The sequence below is a fragment of the Lipotes vexillifer genome, unplaced genomic scaffold (assembly GCF_000442215.2).
Source record: "Lipotes vexillifer unplaced genomic scaffold, Lipotes_vexillifer_v1.1 scaffold1084, whole genome shotgun sequence".
NCBI classification, from domain to species: Eukaryota; Metazoa; Chordata; class Mammalia; order Artiodactyla; family Lipotidae; genus Lipotes; species Lipotes vexillifer.
In genome coordinates, this window is record NW_006785495.1 from 983,572 (window position 1) to 1,002,262 (window position 18,691).

General features: G+C 34.4%; 1 protein-coding gene across 3 annotated transcripts in view; it reads left to right on the top strand.

Annotated features, from left to right (window-relative positions):
* Positions 1 to 18,691, top strand: part of SLC12A2 (solute carrier family 12 member 2) — a 106,178-nt gene that overhangs the window by 26,469 nt on the left and 61,018 nt on the right. For all 3 annotated transcript variants that reach the window (XM_007457612.1, XM_007457611.1, XM_007457613.1), the window contains exons 2-5: positions 1,576 to 1,695; positions 2,923 to 2,998; positions 3,307 to 3,402; positions 17,804 to 17,943. In XM_007457612.1, the coding sequence (XP_007457674.1) occupies positions 1,576 to 1,695; positions 2,923 to 2,998; positions 3,307 to 3,402; positions 17,804 to 17,943 (432 nt within the window). The remainder of the gene's footprint in view (positions 1 to 1,575; positions 1,696 to 2,922; positions 2,999 to 3,306; positions 3,403 to 17,803; positions 17,944 to 18,691) is intronic.

The following is an 18,691-nucleotide window of genomic DNA, read 5'->3' on the forward strand; positions in this document are numbered from 1 at the left end:
TTTATGAAGTGTCTTATATGCCATAAGCCTGGGGCATCCTTTTTAAAGTACAATAATCATTTGATACAGTAGACAGTAGTTATGAAACTGTGCTGTAAGGGAAATTATTATGATTTATTTCTCTTAGGATCTGTTTTTAAAAGTTTGTGAGCTATCAGAATTAGTCAACATTAAAGTTCATTTTTAAGTTCTTAGTAATCTTAAAATGAGTCATTTTCCATGTATTTCATGTAGTTGAAGTTATAGCTATGTCTTTTAGCGTAAACATGGAGATTAGTTTAAAATTTGATTATTTAAAAGAGCCTAGGTAAAGTAATTTCAAAAAATAAAGAAATTACTGCATCTAACTTATTATACTGTTTCTTTTATTGCTTAAAAATCTAAGAATTTGCAGTAGGTACATTATAAAAATATGGAATATAAGAGCTGATCTAGGTTGATAGCACTTTGAAAGGCCATATAGCAATAATGCATTAAGGGAATTAAATTAGTCTACTTGGCTAACAGAAGTCAAAGAAAAAAAGGAAGTTTGGATTATTACATAGTTTTTTCTCTGTTGTAACACAGAACTTGCTGCAGCTCATTTCTATGAAAAAAATTATATTCAGAATTCAGTAGAGGGTATAACCACTGAAAATGATTTCTTAAAAAAGTATTGTTAGGAAATCTAGATCACAGTGTTCAGGATTAAATGATAATTAATTTAGTTGGCTCTTTTTCATTTAAAGACTGAATGTTTGAAATATAGCTGTACTTTGTTCCCTGCTGTTGAGATACGGGTAGAGGAAGAAATATGGGGCTAGTGTTAGGGACAGGATTCTAGATCTAGAACATTTTCTATTTCCCAACACCCTTCCACCCTTCATGATCTGTTTAAGGCACTGCCACTGGTTTGGAAGTTTGTTATGTGCCTTGTGTGTGTTGGGACTGAACAAAAGTTGAGAGCCATGGAGAGAAGGAAAGAGAGAATGTAAAGAAGAAAAACTAAGAATTATAGAATCAGACATGAAACATAAAAGCCTTAGAAGGAAACACGAGTGAAAATGCATTGTGTCAACCAGTTCATGTCTGAATCTGAGAAAAATTAGAAAGGAAAGAATGAAGAGTGCTGAGTGACTGAACTCAGGAGTGAGTAAAGGCAGGAGTTAGGGGTGAATCTTGGGATCCACGGAATCCCGCTGTCAGAGACTGTAAAGGGAAAACTGTTCACTGGTGACGAAGAGGAGTTTTATATTGTTGACACTGAAAGTCCAGATAGGGGAAGGGTGGCATCCAGGCAATATAAAGTTGTGGCTGGAGAGACAAGGTCTGAATTGACTGACCTGGTTAGCCTATACTTAGCAAATAGTATTCTTTGTGTTCTCCAGATACCACCAAAATGTAATTAAAAGTTTAAATTATTAAAATGGGTTTCATGATAATTAAAATTTTAAAACTCAAGTCCTTAGGTAAAATATTCAGAAACCCTTGATTCTTGTAAATACACTAAGTGTATTTAGTGATGTTTGTTTTTATCAGGTGATTTTAAATTTTAAATAATTCTTAAGCATAATTCACATTTCCTCTTATAACCAGGAACCTTTTGAGGATGGCTTTGCAAACGGGGAAGAAAGTACACCAACCCGAGAGGCTGTGGTCACATATACCGCGGAAAGTAAAGGAGTTGTGAAGTTTGGCTGGATCAAGGGTGTGCTAGTATGTACCTATAGACTTAATTTTAGAGTTACACATTTCTGTTTATTATACAATCTTCCTGATATCATCATTCTCGAGATAATGCTTTCTCTTTTTTAAACTGTTTTATCTGATTGTTATGGAGGACTAAATTAATAACTTGCACCTCCTTTCCTTGTGGGTATTAAATTCAGTGAAGTAAATATATTTATTAATTTAATCAAATTATATTTGATTACTTCTAAGTTATATTTTATAACCTCTTCTGAATCTCACATATTGTCACTTTTCAAAAATTAAGTATGAAGCTGTTAAATTGATGAGAGCAACACAATCAAGAAAGCTGGGCAGGTAATATAGCTGAAATATGCCTGCTTCCTTTCCTGCTACTGTATTGTCTTTTGAAGAGAAATGTATAGATGTTAACAAGCAACAGAATAAAGGAGACATAAGTGTTGAGATCACTTCAGTAGACAGGTTTAGGTGATTAAGGTTCAGATTTACTTTCTTTTTCTGTGTTTGAATAGGCACTAAGGATCTGACTGGAGTAGAGAGTCTCATTGGGACTTTGGAAGCACTAATATAGAGTTGTATTGACATTTAGGGGAGAAGTAGAGGGAAAAATACCAGTTCTAGTAGTGATTTTATTGCCTAATCAGTAGAGTGTATTTTAAGCTCTGAGTTGTATTGTTTGCCTATTCTTAGATTTTTACTATTTTGGAAGACTGTATTCTATGTACAAGCATAATAAATAAAAGTAAAAATAAATTGAGGATGCTGTCTTAGAAAGAGTAGGTTTTCGAAAGATATGTGAACAGTTGGCATTTTGTGTTGACAGATGTTACATAATACTTAAATCCGCTGTAGAAATCATGAAGTGAAGACGTTATAAAAGAATAAGTAAAAAACTGACTTGCATTGATAAGGGGGAACATAAACTCCTTTTTTTAGGGCTGAAGTCTTAAAATATTCCTTGTGCCTTTCTTGTTCTTTTGCTTCTGCTGCTTCAGATAAATGTGTGTGTATAAAGTACATACACATATACTGGTATATTACATTATACTTATACTTTAATTAGCTCACATTTAAGCTCTCAATAAAGCTCTTTAGAAAAACTGTTAAAGGGTGGGATAAGAGATTTGAAAGGACCTTCTATAGTTTAAAATGTATGTTATCCTACTATTGGCTAGTTTAGCATTTACTGTGTATTTAATTACTTTTCATCTGTGACTTGGCCTCTTTTTCTAGGTACGATGTATGTTAAACATTTGGGGAGTAATGCTCTTTATTAGATTGTCATGGATTGTGGGTCAAGCTGGAATAGGTAAGTGAAGTGACATACTGCTTGATTCATTTGAGAATGAATAGGGAAAGGGCTGTGTGCATGTGTAGTCTCTGAACCTCATAAAATTGAAGCAGTTGGAATCATTCTACATTATGTTCTCCTTTGTATCAGACTGTTGTCTTAATGTCACTTTTTTCATAATTCTGATTTGATCTAATATGAGATAAAAGTAAGATAATTTATAGGTTGTAATGTAAATTCAGTATACTTAGACTAACCAGTTCTAGATGTGGCAGGTTTAAATGAGAGTGTAAGTATTCTCAAGTCTCTTTTCTTTTTCGCTAAAGGTCTGTCAGTCCTTGTAATAATAATGGCCACTGTTGTGACAACTATCACAGGATTGTCTACTTCGGCAATAGCTACTAATGGATTTGTACGAGGAGGTAAATTCAGTCTTTTTACATCATCAGCATTGGATTACTGACACTAAATAAATTGAGATTTAAAAATATCTCTAGTTATTTTTTACCTTAAAGAAGCAACATATCAGGTTCTATATAGGCAAGAAAGTTGCTATCAAGTACTTTTTAACTAATATTTTGAATATAAAATTTTAAATTGATCCATATGCAAATATGTATGCTTCAGATTGTTCAGGGTGTTCAGTGTGTTTGGTAACAAGAATGGAGCTTCTAACTGGGTTTCTTCTCCACCAAGGCACCCCTTGTTGCCTTGTCCCAGGCTTCAGCCCTTGGATCAGTGGTGTGCACCCTGCATTTGGTCAGTATTGTACAGGTGTAACCTCATTCCTCCCCACTGAAGGAAACTTAGGCAGAGTTCTGTCCTCATGGTCTAATAGCTTGTGTGAGTTACACCTGGGACTCTGAATCCATGCCCTCAACTCTAGCTCTCTTCTCTGGGTACCCTGAGGCCTATTTTATTGGAGCCCACAAGACCTGCCTTGTGAGGTTTTATTCTTCCCAGGGAGAACACCCAGGACACCAGGAGAATGGCCTTGGGACCCTTGAGAACAAGAAGAAAAGAAATCCATTTTCCAAACAAAAACTCATCATTCAGCTGGAGTGAGGGGAAGATCCTAAGAGAAAGAAGAGAAAATGTATACCAGCTTCTGTAAATTCATCATAGCAGATCAAGTGAGAAAAGAATCTACCTGTTCCATCTGCCTCAACTATTTTGCAGATCTGTATTTGACATTATATACATGCAATTTCTGCTTTTTCTGCATTAGTAGTTGGAGAAAGAGAGAACCGGATTGAGCTTTTCATTTTTCCCCAGTCGTCTTCATATTTTTTTATACACCAGAGGATTCAGATCACTATGGCCCTGAGGGAAGCTGGTAGCTCACATCTATAGTTATGACTGTGCTGAGCATGCATCACTGCTGGCTGAAGTTTTATATGTACCTGAATCCGGGTTCAGCAAATTGGGGTCCAAGATGTGGTTATGTCCAACAATTGATCAGACAGTGCTGAGAGATTCTTGGTTTCTTGTGTAACTGGGTGCCCCATGCTTCATTTCATTCTGCTGCTATTGGGGAATGGACATAGGGGGAGAAATGGGATGGTGTGTTAGGTATTTGAGAGGATTAGCAAATCATCATAAAATTTCTCCTTTTCTTCAGCCCTTCAAATCTAGGTTGTAAGCCTCAAGGGGAGTGGGGCATGGACCCACTGTCAGCACAAACCCCATTCTGTTCTCTGTGTGAGTGCAAACTTAAGGAAAGTATAGATTTTCCTGCGTTGTGACTAAAAAGCCATTTCATGTTTCAATACTACCAGTAGTTTTCATATATTTTTATGAATACCTCAGAGACTTGTATCTAGTTTTCTGTCCTGGACACCAAGGAAGTATGAGAATATGGAGTGCATGAAGATGTGTCCCAGCAAAGTACCATATGTTGCAGTTTTGCCTGAGTTCCCTCAAAATGATAGTTCGCAGAGAGTAGCTAACTATAGAGAAAAAAAATTGGATTATACAATTTGGAATTCTTCTGTTATCATTTGTTCATAAATGACAAAGTAAATACATTTGCTGAAATAATGAAACCTATAGAAAAAGAGAAAGCCATTAATTTAAAGAAGTGACCAAATGCTTTGAAGCTTTGCTAGAAGGCATTCATTTTTCACGTAGATCAGTTAGTGATGTTAGAAAGCTGGCTAATCCTTTATAGAATAATAAATGAGCTGCATCATCTGCAGTGAAAGTTCCTGGAGATTCTTGCAATAAATGTAAATCCCTGTAGCTCCTCTCCATCTGCTTTGTAGACTTGGAGATCCCTAACAGGATTTATTTTGGTTTCTTGGAAAAACGGTATTTCCACAAGGGAGAAAGTAGATATAGGTATAAAACTGGTGAGATTACATTGTATTCTGTATTCATGGTTCTAAATTGAAAGTATCAGTATGACTCACACATTTTATCCCAAAAGTATATATTTCTTAGCTCTGTCCACAAATATCACCTGTAACAAATGACCAGCCCAGTATCAGTGAACACCCTTAGTGCCCACATTGTGTATTTCCATTCAAAGGAACCAGGGAACCTTGGAGAAAGCACTGATTCCAGATCTGGATAGGAAATGTACTAGAGAAGTCTAGACATCTTTTCACATCAAAAAGTAAAGAAGGTAACAAAGCCTACTTTGTTTCATGTCAAAAGGACCAAGGAGCCAACTTGAAGAAACTAACACTGACTTAAATTTGGCTAGAACAGCAATACTACTACTACTAGTAACTGATTTAAATGAAAACATAAAATCCCTAGGTTCACAGACATCACACACACACAAAAATGTCATTTTCACCTTTGAAGAATGCTAGAGAACTAAAACTTATTTTGAAAATTGATAAAGAATCTAGTGTGAATCAAGTTTTCTGAGTGAAAACTCCTTACCTGAACTCATTGTAAGCAAAAAATTGATAAGAGATTTATCCTTTGGGTAATTATTCTACAAAATAAGTGAAGAAGAAAAGGGAATATTCCAACTTTGTAAATGCTTTACTTAATAAGACTACCTGTGAAATATCGAATATGAATCATATCATGCCTGTAGCTTCAGGAAGAATAGAGTATTCAGGGGAGAGAGGAACTTACTAAATGACACTATAGGATGACGACAGCAAATGCCAGACTAGGAATCTCTCTGGAACAAGGAATCCTTGTTCAATAAAATTTTCCAAGGAGCAAAAAACAGAGAGAGGGAATTACGGTTTAAAACAAACTTTAAGAGACTTAATGTATAGATGCAGTTTATTTGCTCTTCTTCACAATAAGCTTTTTATCTTTTAGTAATATGGGACCAAGGGTGCCTGCATTGGATGCCCTCTAGCCCAACCACTGAGGACTTTATTTGACTTCCTTCCTTGAAAGGGCTGCATAAGAGGAGAGCAGTAGAGCTAGAGCTATCTGGAGGGTCAGGGTGCAAAGACTTAGATAGGAGAAATGGAGGGATACTATGGGAACAGAGATGTCTGGAAACCCATCTTAATTTTCTGTGGACTGAAAGTTGACTATTAAGTGCACTAACAAGAAAGTATTTTACTCAAAATGTTGCTGAGAGTTTGTGGCTGCTCTCTTTACTAATTTCTGTCTTAAGAGCCCTTTTTTAAACTTGAGTGCGTAGTTATTAATATAAAGAACTATTTTGAGGTAGTGCTTGACATTTTAATTTGTTTTATTTATCTTGACTCTTAACTGAATTATGACATGTATTTTTATATTAACACTGAATAATATTTTATTCTTGTTTTGTGAGGTATATGTACTTCCAACTCCATGTAAGTGTGTGAAATGTGTACTTTTCCTAGTGTTGTGTGATTTATGCCACAGCTATTTAATGTTACTAAATAGCCTTAACGTTGGCCTTAACAGTACATTTTAGAGATTAAACAGGTACCAATCTAGAAAAGTGTTGTTTTTTTTTAAAATTAACTGTCAACTTGTGAACAAATGTAATAGTGTCCAATTATGAAGTCTAGGATAAAAATAATATGGAAATATTCAGGGTTTCTGGGAAAAAAAGTAAAAACTTAGAAAATATAAGATTCTGAGTTTCAGTCTTGATTAGACTATAGTAATATGGGGGGGTTGCTATTTAAAGCTGCTGGTGGCAGGTTAGAGAACCATCCCCTAGGTCCTCTGCCTCTACAGAATAAAACTAGCACCAGCAACTAGCTGATGGAGTCACTGGCATACTCCCTGCCCTAGCAGACACATTCAGACGCTACAGATTATTGCACCTGGGAGCCCAGAGCTCTTTCCTGTTCTGCAAATCCTCCCAGTGTCCTTGAGATCTTGGATTTTACAGAATTTCCTTGGACCGTGTGCAACAGGTTCTGCAACTTAGATGGCGCTGGCCAGCAGCCACTGTCACTCAGGTCTGCATTTCCTAGATTTCACAGACCAGAGTCTCTTCTGTTCTCAGATAATTAACCTCTGGATATCAACTCATCTGTGAAATAGAGGACAACCACAGGCAGCCTTTTATAAGATGGAAATGTAAATTCTGCTTGTGGATTATAGTGTATTATGTGAACTGAGCAATAGAAGGGAACAGTTCTTCAACCACTTTCTGGTTTGGAGTATTAAAAACAGAGGTCAGTACACTTTCACGTAAAAGCCCAGGCTACATCAAATTTGTGATGGGCAGTTCTGAGAATCTAAAGTCAATAGAAATCTGCATAAGTGACTAAGATCAAATTTTTATATTCCTTGTATTTCAGTCAGTCAACAGATAATTGTTGAGCACTTTGTGTTAGGCACTGGGTTTGTAACAATGCAAGCCAGACAAGACCCTATTTTCTTGGAGCTTATGTTCAGATAATAGTGACAGTTATTTTTTGAGATCTAACTGCTAGGCATGGTACCATGGTCCTTGAAATACATTGTCTGATGTCATACAACATTGATTTTGCATTATGCAAAAATGAAACAACCTTTTTTTTAAACAAAATTAAATTTTATGCAAATTCTACTGGTAAACCTTTTAAAAATGTCTGCAATATGTCAGAATTACCTTCACATACTGGTATCTTTTTCTTTTCTCTGAAATAATTGACCTCCTCACTTTTGTACATAGGTAAAGCCAAACCATTGGAAGTGAGGAAAAACTAACACTTTTCACATCTTGTAAGTGACAGAAAGTACTCTCTGTATTGGTAAAAAATCAGATTATCATTGATTGTCAGATTTTTTTGTTTAGCCCATTGTATAACTTTATCAGTTCCTATCATTACCAACCAAGGAGTTGTAAATTAGATTTCAGCTCTGTAGTTCTTTCCTTTTATTGCTAAATTATTTCAAATTGTAGTTTTTCAGATCAGTGAAATGTTTGAAGAAGCTGTAAAAAGCAGGTCTATAACAGTTGGGACTTCCCTGGCGGTCCACTGGTTAGGACTCCTTACTTCCACTGGTTCGATTCCTGGTTGGGGAACTAAGATCCCGCATGCCGCATGGCCAAAAAAAAAAAAAAAAAAAAAAAAAAAAAATTCTATAACTTGTATTATGAGTTATTGGACTTAAACATAAACATTGTGTTTTCAGTTCAGTAAAGCACTACTTATGCACCACAAGTAACTCAAACGTGAATCTGGCAAGTAATTGTAAATAATTTGGCTTGGGTTTTCTCTTTGACTCATTTGGTGACCTTTCAATTTTGCCAGTCTTTAATGATTAAAAATACTTTAACTTGGTTCCCAAGTTGTCTGCTGCAGAATTAGAGCTACATGTCTTTGATTTTAAAGTTTAACGTATTCAAGTGATCAGTCACAATGATAACATAGTACCAAATTATGGTCTGAAGATTACATGTTTGTCACTTTGCCTTTTCCTGTATGGCTTCATAATGGCAACAGAATAGAGGAAATTTACTGAATGTTAACAGGCAGATTCCTTGTTGTGTATTTGTTAACCAGGGTATTAGGATATATTTCCTAGAGCAGTAACTAAAATGGATGTTGAATCCATTTGGATCCATCATCACCCCATAGCATTCCTAAAGTTGTTCCTCAGAATTTTATACAAGGTGTCTTTGAATAAACTGTTAAGTGAGTGTACAGAAGTAGGTAGCTTACCGCTCTGACAAATAAAGGATTCTGGAGTATTTGCTAATCATACCAGATGAACTCTGAAGAGTAATTGCTGAATAGTTTTCTTTCTATACTCAAATCTTTTGCCCAGTGTTTTGGAGGGTATTTATTGAGTTTATTTTATTGTGGTTTCCTACTATTGAGTTTTGAGTTCTTTATATATTTTGTATACAAGACCTTTGTTGATATATGATTTGCATTTTACCTTGTATCATGTATGTATTAGTCTGGGTTCTCCAGAGAAACAGAACCAATAGGAAGTGTACATAGGTAGAAAGAATTATTGGAAGGAGTTGAGTCATGTGATTGCAGAGGCTGGGAAGCCCAAAATATTCAGAGTGAACCAGCAGTCTGAGGACTCAGGAATGAGCTGATGCTGCAGTTTAATCTGAAGGCCATCAGGCTGAATATCCAGGAATGGCCTGAGTTCACATGTGAAGCCTATCTACTATAGAATTCTCTTTTGTTGGAGAGGGGATGTCTGTCTTCGTTCTATTTAGGCCTTCAGCTGATTGAATGAGGCTCACACAAATTATGGAGGGCAATCTGCTTTACTCATAGTCCATCAATTTATATGTAAATCTCAGCCCAACACCCTCACAGAAACATCTAGAATAATATTTGACCACATATCTGGGCCCTAGAGGGCCCAGCCAGATTGACACATAAAATTAACCATCACATTGTCACTTCACAAAACTAACTGTTTAAAACTGGAGCTTATTACCTTTCAGACTTTATTAAATTTTAAATGTGTTCATTTTTCTACCTTGTAGCTGTAGTTTGTATTTTAAATTGAATGGCCTTCAAGCTACTCTTTGAAAGAAATTCATTTTGATAGAAAATGTGTGTCAAAGTTTGGTTTTGTTCAGAGATTGTTACCCACAACCTTGAGTCACTGAGGATGTCCTAGACCACATGCTTGCTGTGATTTTTCAGCATCACAATGGACAGTAAGATTTGTTGTCCAACTTTTGTCTAAGAGTGAGCATTAGTTACAATAAATGAAGATTAAATAGTCCAAAAGAAATTAACTTGGAGTTGAACAGGTTTGTTAGTGTTTCTAAAAATTCAAATATTTTTCACATTAATATGAAACATTTAGTCCACCTTAGCACATAGAGCCATATGGTGCTAATTGAGCCATGTGTGATTTATTTTAATGAGATATAATTGACATACAGCACTGTACAAGTTTAATAGGGCATAAAATGACTTGACATATATATTTTAATAATTACCACATTGTTTAGTGAACATCCATCATCTGTTATAGATACCAAAGGGAAAAATTTTTTTTTCTTTGTGATGAGAACTTTTAAGAGCCACATGTAGTTTAAGAAATGTCTGTTTTGTGGCATAGTTATTAGACAAACATCCAGAGTGCCTGGTCAAAATTTAGTAAATACTGCTCCTACCTTCCTGCGTATAGTTGTTTGGGTTTTTTATCTTTGTGCATATTACTTTAAAGGTTCTATGTAGTTTGAGTTGAAGTCAGTTGTTGTGAGTATTCGTGAAAGCTGTGTCTGATAATGCCCCTTTCCACAAATCTCCTTTTGAAGTCTAACATATATGATTACTTCCTGCTATCTCATTTTGACTATGGTACAATTTAAAAAATGTTAGTTGTTGACAGTTGATTTATAGCTTATTAAATAAGCATTACTGAAGTAAAATTCACATGTAGTGAAATGCACAGATTTTAAGTTTACAGTTCTGTGAGTTTTCCTAAGCATGTAAACCTGCGTAACATCTAGTTCAATCAAAATATGGAATATTTCCATCACGCTGGAAAGTTTCTTGACAATTAGTTCCTCACTGGTAGCCCAGGCTGGATTATATAGAAGGTACTCTTTTTATGTCTCATCTCTTTCACCTAACATAATGTTTTTGGAATACATCCATTTTAGTAGTTTGTTCATTTTTGTTACCGTGTAGTATTCCATTTTATCACTATAAAATTTGTAATAGTAAAAAATGTGTCTATTTAGTGCCTATTGATGGACATTTGTGCTATTTTTTTAGTATGAGGTTATTATGAATAAGCTGACATGAACATTCTTGTACAAGTCTTTGTGGTTTTGTATGTTTTTGTTCATTTTGGGACACTACCTAGGAATGACTTCTTGATTCATGGGGTAGGTATACTTTTCATTTATAAGAAACTGCCAAGTGATTTTTTACAGTGGTTGTACCATTTTATACTCCCGTCAGCAATATATGAGACTACCAGTTTTTCCACATTCTTGCCAACACTTGTTACAGCTTTCTAATTATAGCTGTGTTTACGGAGGTTTAATAGTGTCTTACCACCACTGCATTTCCATGATGATTAATGATGATGATGATAAGCATCTTTTCATGTGCTTGTGACCACTTGTATATCTTATCTTGTAGTATATTCATATCTTTGGCCTGTTTTTAAAGTGGGTTATCTTTTTGTTTCTGATTTGGAGGAGTTTTTAAAAATATATTCTGGATACAAGTCTTATGTCTAACATGTATTGTGTATATTTTTCCTAGTGTGTGACTTGCATCATCTTTTTTTATCATTTTCTAAATCATGTCTTTTGAAGAGGAAACGTTTACCATTTTGAGGAAGCCCAGATTCTCAGATTTATCTATCTATCTATTTAATTTATTGACTAGTGCTTTTATTGTTCTGTCTTGAAATCTTTGCTTATCCCAAGGTCATGATGATATTTCCCTGTGTTTTCCCTTAGAATCTTTATAGTTTGTTTTTAGATTTTTAACTATGAATAGCCTCACATTATGTGAGACAGAGATTGTTTTTCTCTCCCCTACTCTTATCCCCCCATATAGAGATAGCCACTTCTTCCAGCACCATTTGTCAACCAACTATCTGTTCCATGTTGAATTCATTTTGGTACTGTTGTTGAAAAAATCAGTTTTCTGTGTATTGTTTGTATTGTATCCTGTTCCACTGATTTGTTTGTTTATTCTCTTATGCCAGTTATTCTAAGACTACCCTGTTTTGATTGCTTAGCTTTATATGTCCTAAGTCTTTCAACTCTGTTCTTTTTCAAAATTGTTTTGGCTCTTCTAGGTTCTTTGTATTTCCATATAAATTTTTGAATTAGCAATATCAGTTTCTACAAAAACAAAAAACCTTGCTGGGGCTTTGGAATTTCACTCTTAAAAAATCTTTTTGGGAAGAATGGTCATGTTAACAATATTGAATCTTCCAATCTCTAAACATGGTATATCTCTCCATTTATTTAGGTCTTTGGTTCTCTCAGTAGTGTTGTATATTTTCAGTATACAGGTCTTGCATGTTTTGTTAAACTTACCCATCAGTCATGTTTTTCATCTGGTAAATGGTATTTGTAAATTTCATTTTCCAATTTTTTTATGATTGTATATAGAAATGCAATAGACTTCCATATCTTGGTTCTCTATTCTGTGACTTTGCTAAACATAAACAGTCATGTCATCGGTAAATAGAGATGGTTTATACTCTTTCTTTCCAATCTTTAGTATTTTCCTCTCTCCCTCTTTCTCTCCCTCTCTTTTTTCACACTGTTCAATTAGGTAGGACCTCCAATACCATGGTGAATAGAAGTGGTGAGAATAAACATCCTTGCCTGTTCCCAGTTTTAGAGGGATTGAGTTCAATATATCACTATTAAGATGTTAACTATGGAGTTTTGGAAGATGTCATTTGTCAGATTGAGACAGTTCTATTTCTAAATTGCTGACTGTTTATTATGAATGGATGTTGAATTTTGTCATGATTTTTCTACATCTGTTGAAATGGTTATATGGGTTTCTTCTCTTATTCTCTTATTATCACAAATTATATGATATTTTGAATCTTAATAACCTAGCATTTGTGGCATAAACCCCACAAAGATCGAAGATATATTTGGTCAAAGATATTATGCTTTCTGCTACTTTTTACTTGCTAACATTTTGTTAAAGATTTTTTAATCTATGATCATGAGGAATATTTGTCTAAAATTTTCTTTTTTTGTAATAAACTTTGTCAGGTTTTGGCATTAGGATTATGCTAAACTCATAAGGGGTGTTGGCTAGTATTCCTTCATCCTCAGTTTTCTGAAACAGTTTTTGTAAAATTGATCTTATTTCTTCCTCAACAATGGAGCTACCTGTGCCTATGGTTGTGTGTGTGTGTGTGTGTGTGTGTGTGTGTGTGTGTGTGTGTGTGTATTACAAATTTAATTTCTTTGATAGCTATAGGATTATTTCAGTTTACTGTTCTTGTTATAGTTTTGGCAGGTTTTTCAAGGAGTTTGCCTATTTTGGCCTTATTGATTTTTCTTTATTGTTTTCTGCATCAGTGGTTTTAGCTCTTTATTTTTTATACTTTAGGTTTACTTACTTTTTTCTGCTTTCTTAACGTAGAAGCTTAGATCATTGATTTCACCTTATTTATTTATTTTTAATTGAAGTATCATTTTTTTAAGAATTTAAAACTATAAATTTCCCTGTAATTCCTGTTTTAGATATATCCCACTAATTTTGATATGTTTTCTTTTCAGTATCATTCAATTCAAAATGCTTTTTAATTTCCCTGTGGTTTATTCTTTTACTAATGGGTTACTTAAAAGTGTGTTGCATAATTTAGAAATATTTAGGGGAAGTCTATACATTTAATTTAACACTGTTGTGGTCAGTAATACTGTCTCATTTCAATTCTTGGAAATTTATAGTGACTTATTTTATGGCCAGTAATCATATGGCTCTTGATTAACCTAGTCAGTGTTTTGGTTGTTGATTTGAAGTCTAGTGAGAGCTTCAGGGGCATGTGTCCCCAAATCAATGTGTAGTAATAATGGAACCCAGTGTATATAGTATTGTCATTACTTATCTCTCGTACCTGACTCATTGATGTCTTCTACACTCAGGAGACAAGGCATTTTATGGCCAAATTATGAGAGTCCATGAGGATATTTTTTCCATATTGACTTCCCGTGTTTGCTTGAGCAGTAGATTTTGTGTAAATAAAAGTTATTTTTTCTATTGTTACCTCTTAATTCATCATAATTTTTTTCATACTCTTCAGCTTATTCAATGATAATAAAAAGGCTAATTTAATTATACCTACTGTACCAAGTAAGCACACAAGTCAGAGAGACCTGAGTTTAAGCCTACTTCCTCCCTTACTATTTGCATGACCTTGGTCAAGTTATTTAACTTCTCTAAGCTTTAATTTTCGTATGTGTAAATGGGAATGGTAATAGTACAGTTGTCCCTTGAATAACACATAGGTTAGAGGTGCTGATGACCCCTGTGCAGTCGAAAATCCATGTATAACTTTGAAGTCCCCCAAAACTTAACTAATAGACTGTTGACCAGAAGTCTTGCAGATAACATAAACCATCAATTAACACATATTTTGTATATATGTATTATATACTGTATTGTTACAATAAAGTAAGCTAGAGAAAATAAAATGTTATTAAGAAAATCCTAGGGAGGAAAAGGTACATTTACAGTACTGTACTGATCCCATATGTTTTACATCATCTGTTTGCAAGATGTATCATCTGTCACTACCTACATTAGTATTGTCTTATACAATACAAAACACTGTGTAGTGTATGTTACACATATTACTAACACTAGAGATAAATATGAAAAGATTCACTTTGCTGTACACCTGAAATTAACACAAGATTGTAAATCAGCTATCCTCCAACAAAATTTTTTTTTAAATATGAGAAATTTAAAGAAACATTAAAAAAAGAGAGGCTAATGTGGAAAAAGAAATTGTATTTATTTACAGGTATAACAATTCATACATTGATAACAAAGAGGCAGCAATATGATTGCTTCATTGTAACCCAGTATAATGATACGATTGTGTCAGGATAGCCTAGCCTATACACTGAGTGAATCATTGTACAATTTTTATGGCATATAGCAGTACAGGCATATTCATAATACAGTATTGTAAACATTGTAACATTTAAAAAAAACACTTATCTGTGATGATAGTCAGTTTCTCTAACTAGAAGGGGTGAGGGGAAATATGGCACATACTGAACGGTAATTAATTCTCTGAGAGCAAAGTTACATAAAACACTAAGAAAATTAACACATTAATTTTATATTAAATATCACTCAACTCATACCTATGTAAGGATAGACTGGTATCCACATATATTTTATGCATTCATGACATACGTAACCTTGTCTTAATCTTTTCAATATTTCTATGCTGTGTGATTCGTCTGTGAGGTTTTTCAAATTGTCGCAAATCTCCAAAAAGTTTTTCAATATATTTGTTGAAAAATATCCACGTATAAGTGGACCTGCACAGTGCAAACCTGTGTCGTGCAAGAGTCAATTGTACTCGCTAGAATTAAGTTAAAAATTGAATAAACTTTAAATTTAATAAAAATTTTAATTTAAGATACCACTCTATGCTGATTAGTAAATAGACCAGTCTTTCAGAGTAGTAGATCTTTTATACTATCTATTTTGTTGCTAAGGAAAAAAAGGGGGAGAAAGCTGCTCTTAAAACTGGTTACCTCTAGGATGCAGGAATGGAAGTGAGAAGAAATAGGGCAGAGTACTTTTGCTTTTCATCAGGAGTTTAAAGTATAGGACGATAAGCAGATGCTTTTATATTCTTCATGTGTAACTTTTTATTCTTAAAAAAAATAAAAATCTTTTAAAAAGTAATGAAACTGGGTCCTAGGTTTTAAGTTTAGGTATCCCAATTGGAAGAAGATTTTTAAATAGTTCTGAAATGTCAGAATTTGTTACTTATATTCATTTCCCTTCCCATTATCTTTATTCATATAAAGAATATTCATATTTCCCTTCCCATTATCTTTACCCATGTTAAATGCCCCTTAAGATAGATATTTTTTCGGGGCTTCCCTGGGTGCAGTGGTTAAGAATCCGCCTGCCAATGCAGGGGACACAGGTTTGAGCCCTGGTCTGGGAAGATCCCACATGCCGCAGAGCAGCTAAGCCCGTGCACCACAACTACTGAGCCCGTGCTCTAGAGTCCACGAGCCACAACTACTGAGCCCGCGTGCCACAACTACTGAAGCCCACATGCCTAGAGCCCATGCTCCACAACAAGAGAAGCCACCACGATGAGAAGCCCCCGTACCACAACGAAGAGTAGCCCCCGCTTGCGGCAACTAGAGAAAAGCTTGTGCACGGCAACAAAGGCCCAATGCAGCCAAATTAAATTAAATTAAATAAATAAATTTTAAAAAGAAGATATATATTTTTTTAGCAATAGAAAGATTTGAAATTTCATAAAATCAAAACTTTAAACACATAAATGAATTCCATGCTTTTATAGGCTCTTGGTGATATTTCTCATTCTAAAGTTTGTACTGTCAACCACTGAAGCACATGAATGGTTGACTGATTTCAATTAACCTTTTACTGTGACTTAATTTTCTTATCTATAAAATTGGGATAGATAATACTTTTCTTAATTCATTATTGGTATTGGGATTAAATGAAATAATTTACATGAATTTTGAAAACATGTTTGTTAAATGTAGGCTGTGATTAATTATATTCCAGGGATTTTCCTTGTGATTAATTAAACTTGTCATTATATAAGTCCATTAGAATTTTTAGTGTTCAGAAAGATTTGGGGGAAATTTTTAAGTCATTTCATCTCATAAAAAAAATGAGACTAATACTAAATGGTCAGGTTGCAATTCTTTTTCTTCAGAATTTTCAAGATGATAAAAATTATTAATTAATAAAATGAATTACTAAGGAAGTTTTGTTGGATAGGTTTAAAGTATATAATATTTTGAGAAACTTGATAAAAATTAACTACAAAACCTATTACAGATATTTCCAAAATAAAGTTTGCACATTTAGTACTTTATTAAATTGTAGAATCTGTTGTTGCGTTTGTCTTCATTATACTGGGAAAGCAGTAGAAATAAATATTAAGCTGTTTAATGGCATTTCATTATATGGTCTTAAGAATAAATACTTCATCAGTGTCTAGAAAATGTATATAACTTACTGTAACTTCATTATTATTAAAACTAAGTTTTCATTGTGACCTAGAGGCCAAAAGTAAATTAGAATTTTAGGAGATCTCTTAGTGATTTCAACTAATTATCAGACTGACTCAAAATCATCATACTGATTTATTTTTCAAGTTAGAAAAATACTTGCTTCATGACAGCTTATTTAATGTCTTTGTCTACTCTGCCATTTAGGCAGGATTTATTAGAATACAAACTATTAATATATCTGTTAAGGGTGCCAGTATGTGCTATCCTTTAAGTTTCTTGTGATACTTTCTTTTTTGCCTTAGTATTCACGTTACCAGCAAATTACCACACTAATTTAAGTAACTGGAATCATGTTGATTGTGAATTTAAATGTTACATTAAGATTAAAACTATTACTTAGAAAATCATTGGGAAATGATCTTGGTGTCTCTGAATATGAGGAAGAGGCTGTTACCCATTTTAATCTAAGTTTTAGAAGAGAAAGATATTTAAATAGCAGGATGATTTTATATTTAACATGAGGAGAATTCTCTGGATATTCAGAACTGTTATGAATGAAGTGGGTTGTAAAGAATTCTTTCTGGGTGTTTCTTCCTAAAAATATGCTCACCCACTTGCCTATGAGTTTAACTGCTGTGTTCACTGGTGGCATGTGCTTTGTGAACTCTTGTATAATTAAAAGGATTGACATTTAAAATTCTAACATTAGTACTTTTGGTGTGTTTTTTTTTCCTTTTCTTTAGGAGGAGCGTATTATTTAATATCTAGAAGTCTAGGGCCAGAATTTGGCGGTGCGATTGGCCTGATCTTCGCTTTTGCCAATGCTGTTGCAGTTGCTATGTATGTGGTTGGATTTGCCGAAACTGTGGTGGAGTTGCTTAAGGTAATTCACCTTTTTCCAGTCATTTGTTTCCCAAATCTTTATTGAGGGTTTATGTGCCACTTACCATATATGATGCTAGGAAGGCAGCAAGGAACATGAAACTCGCCTTTCAAGACATTTAGTGTGGGAGATAGACAAAAAAATTTATTATAGAGTGTCAGAAATGGCTAACTGTAGCGGGCCGTGGCAACACAAGGGGGATCACTTAAGTATACCATCCAGGAGTGGGGTGTCAGAGGAGTGTCAAGGCAGGGTTTTCCAAGGAAGGGAGTCTAGCCATTAGCAGGCAGATAGGAGAGGTAAAGTATGGTATGAGGGGAATAGGGAAGAAAAGGAAACAGACCTAGAAGGAGTAGAGTATGATATATTAAAAAAGAAAAAAGAAAAACGGAATATTTCAGTATGGCTGGAGCACTAAGTGGCAAGAGATGTAAGATGAGAGGGAGAAAAAAGGATCATGCCAGGAAGGGTTTTATTTGCTGTTAAATTTGGTTCTTACCTTGACTGGAGTTGGGGATCCATGATAATCAGATTTGGGGCCTAAAGAAATATGTGACCACAGTATAGAGAATGTATTTGAGGGATCACAACTGGAGATGGGGACCATTTAAAAGGTTGTTGTAGCTATCCTGAGAGGAGATGGTGGCTAATATTAAACCAGTGACCAGTGAGGCTGGAGAGATGTGGGTGTATTTGAGAGATTTTTAAAAAGTTGAGTAAGTGGACTTGATGAATGAGATGTGGGAAA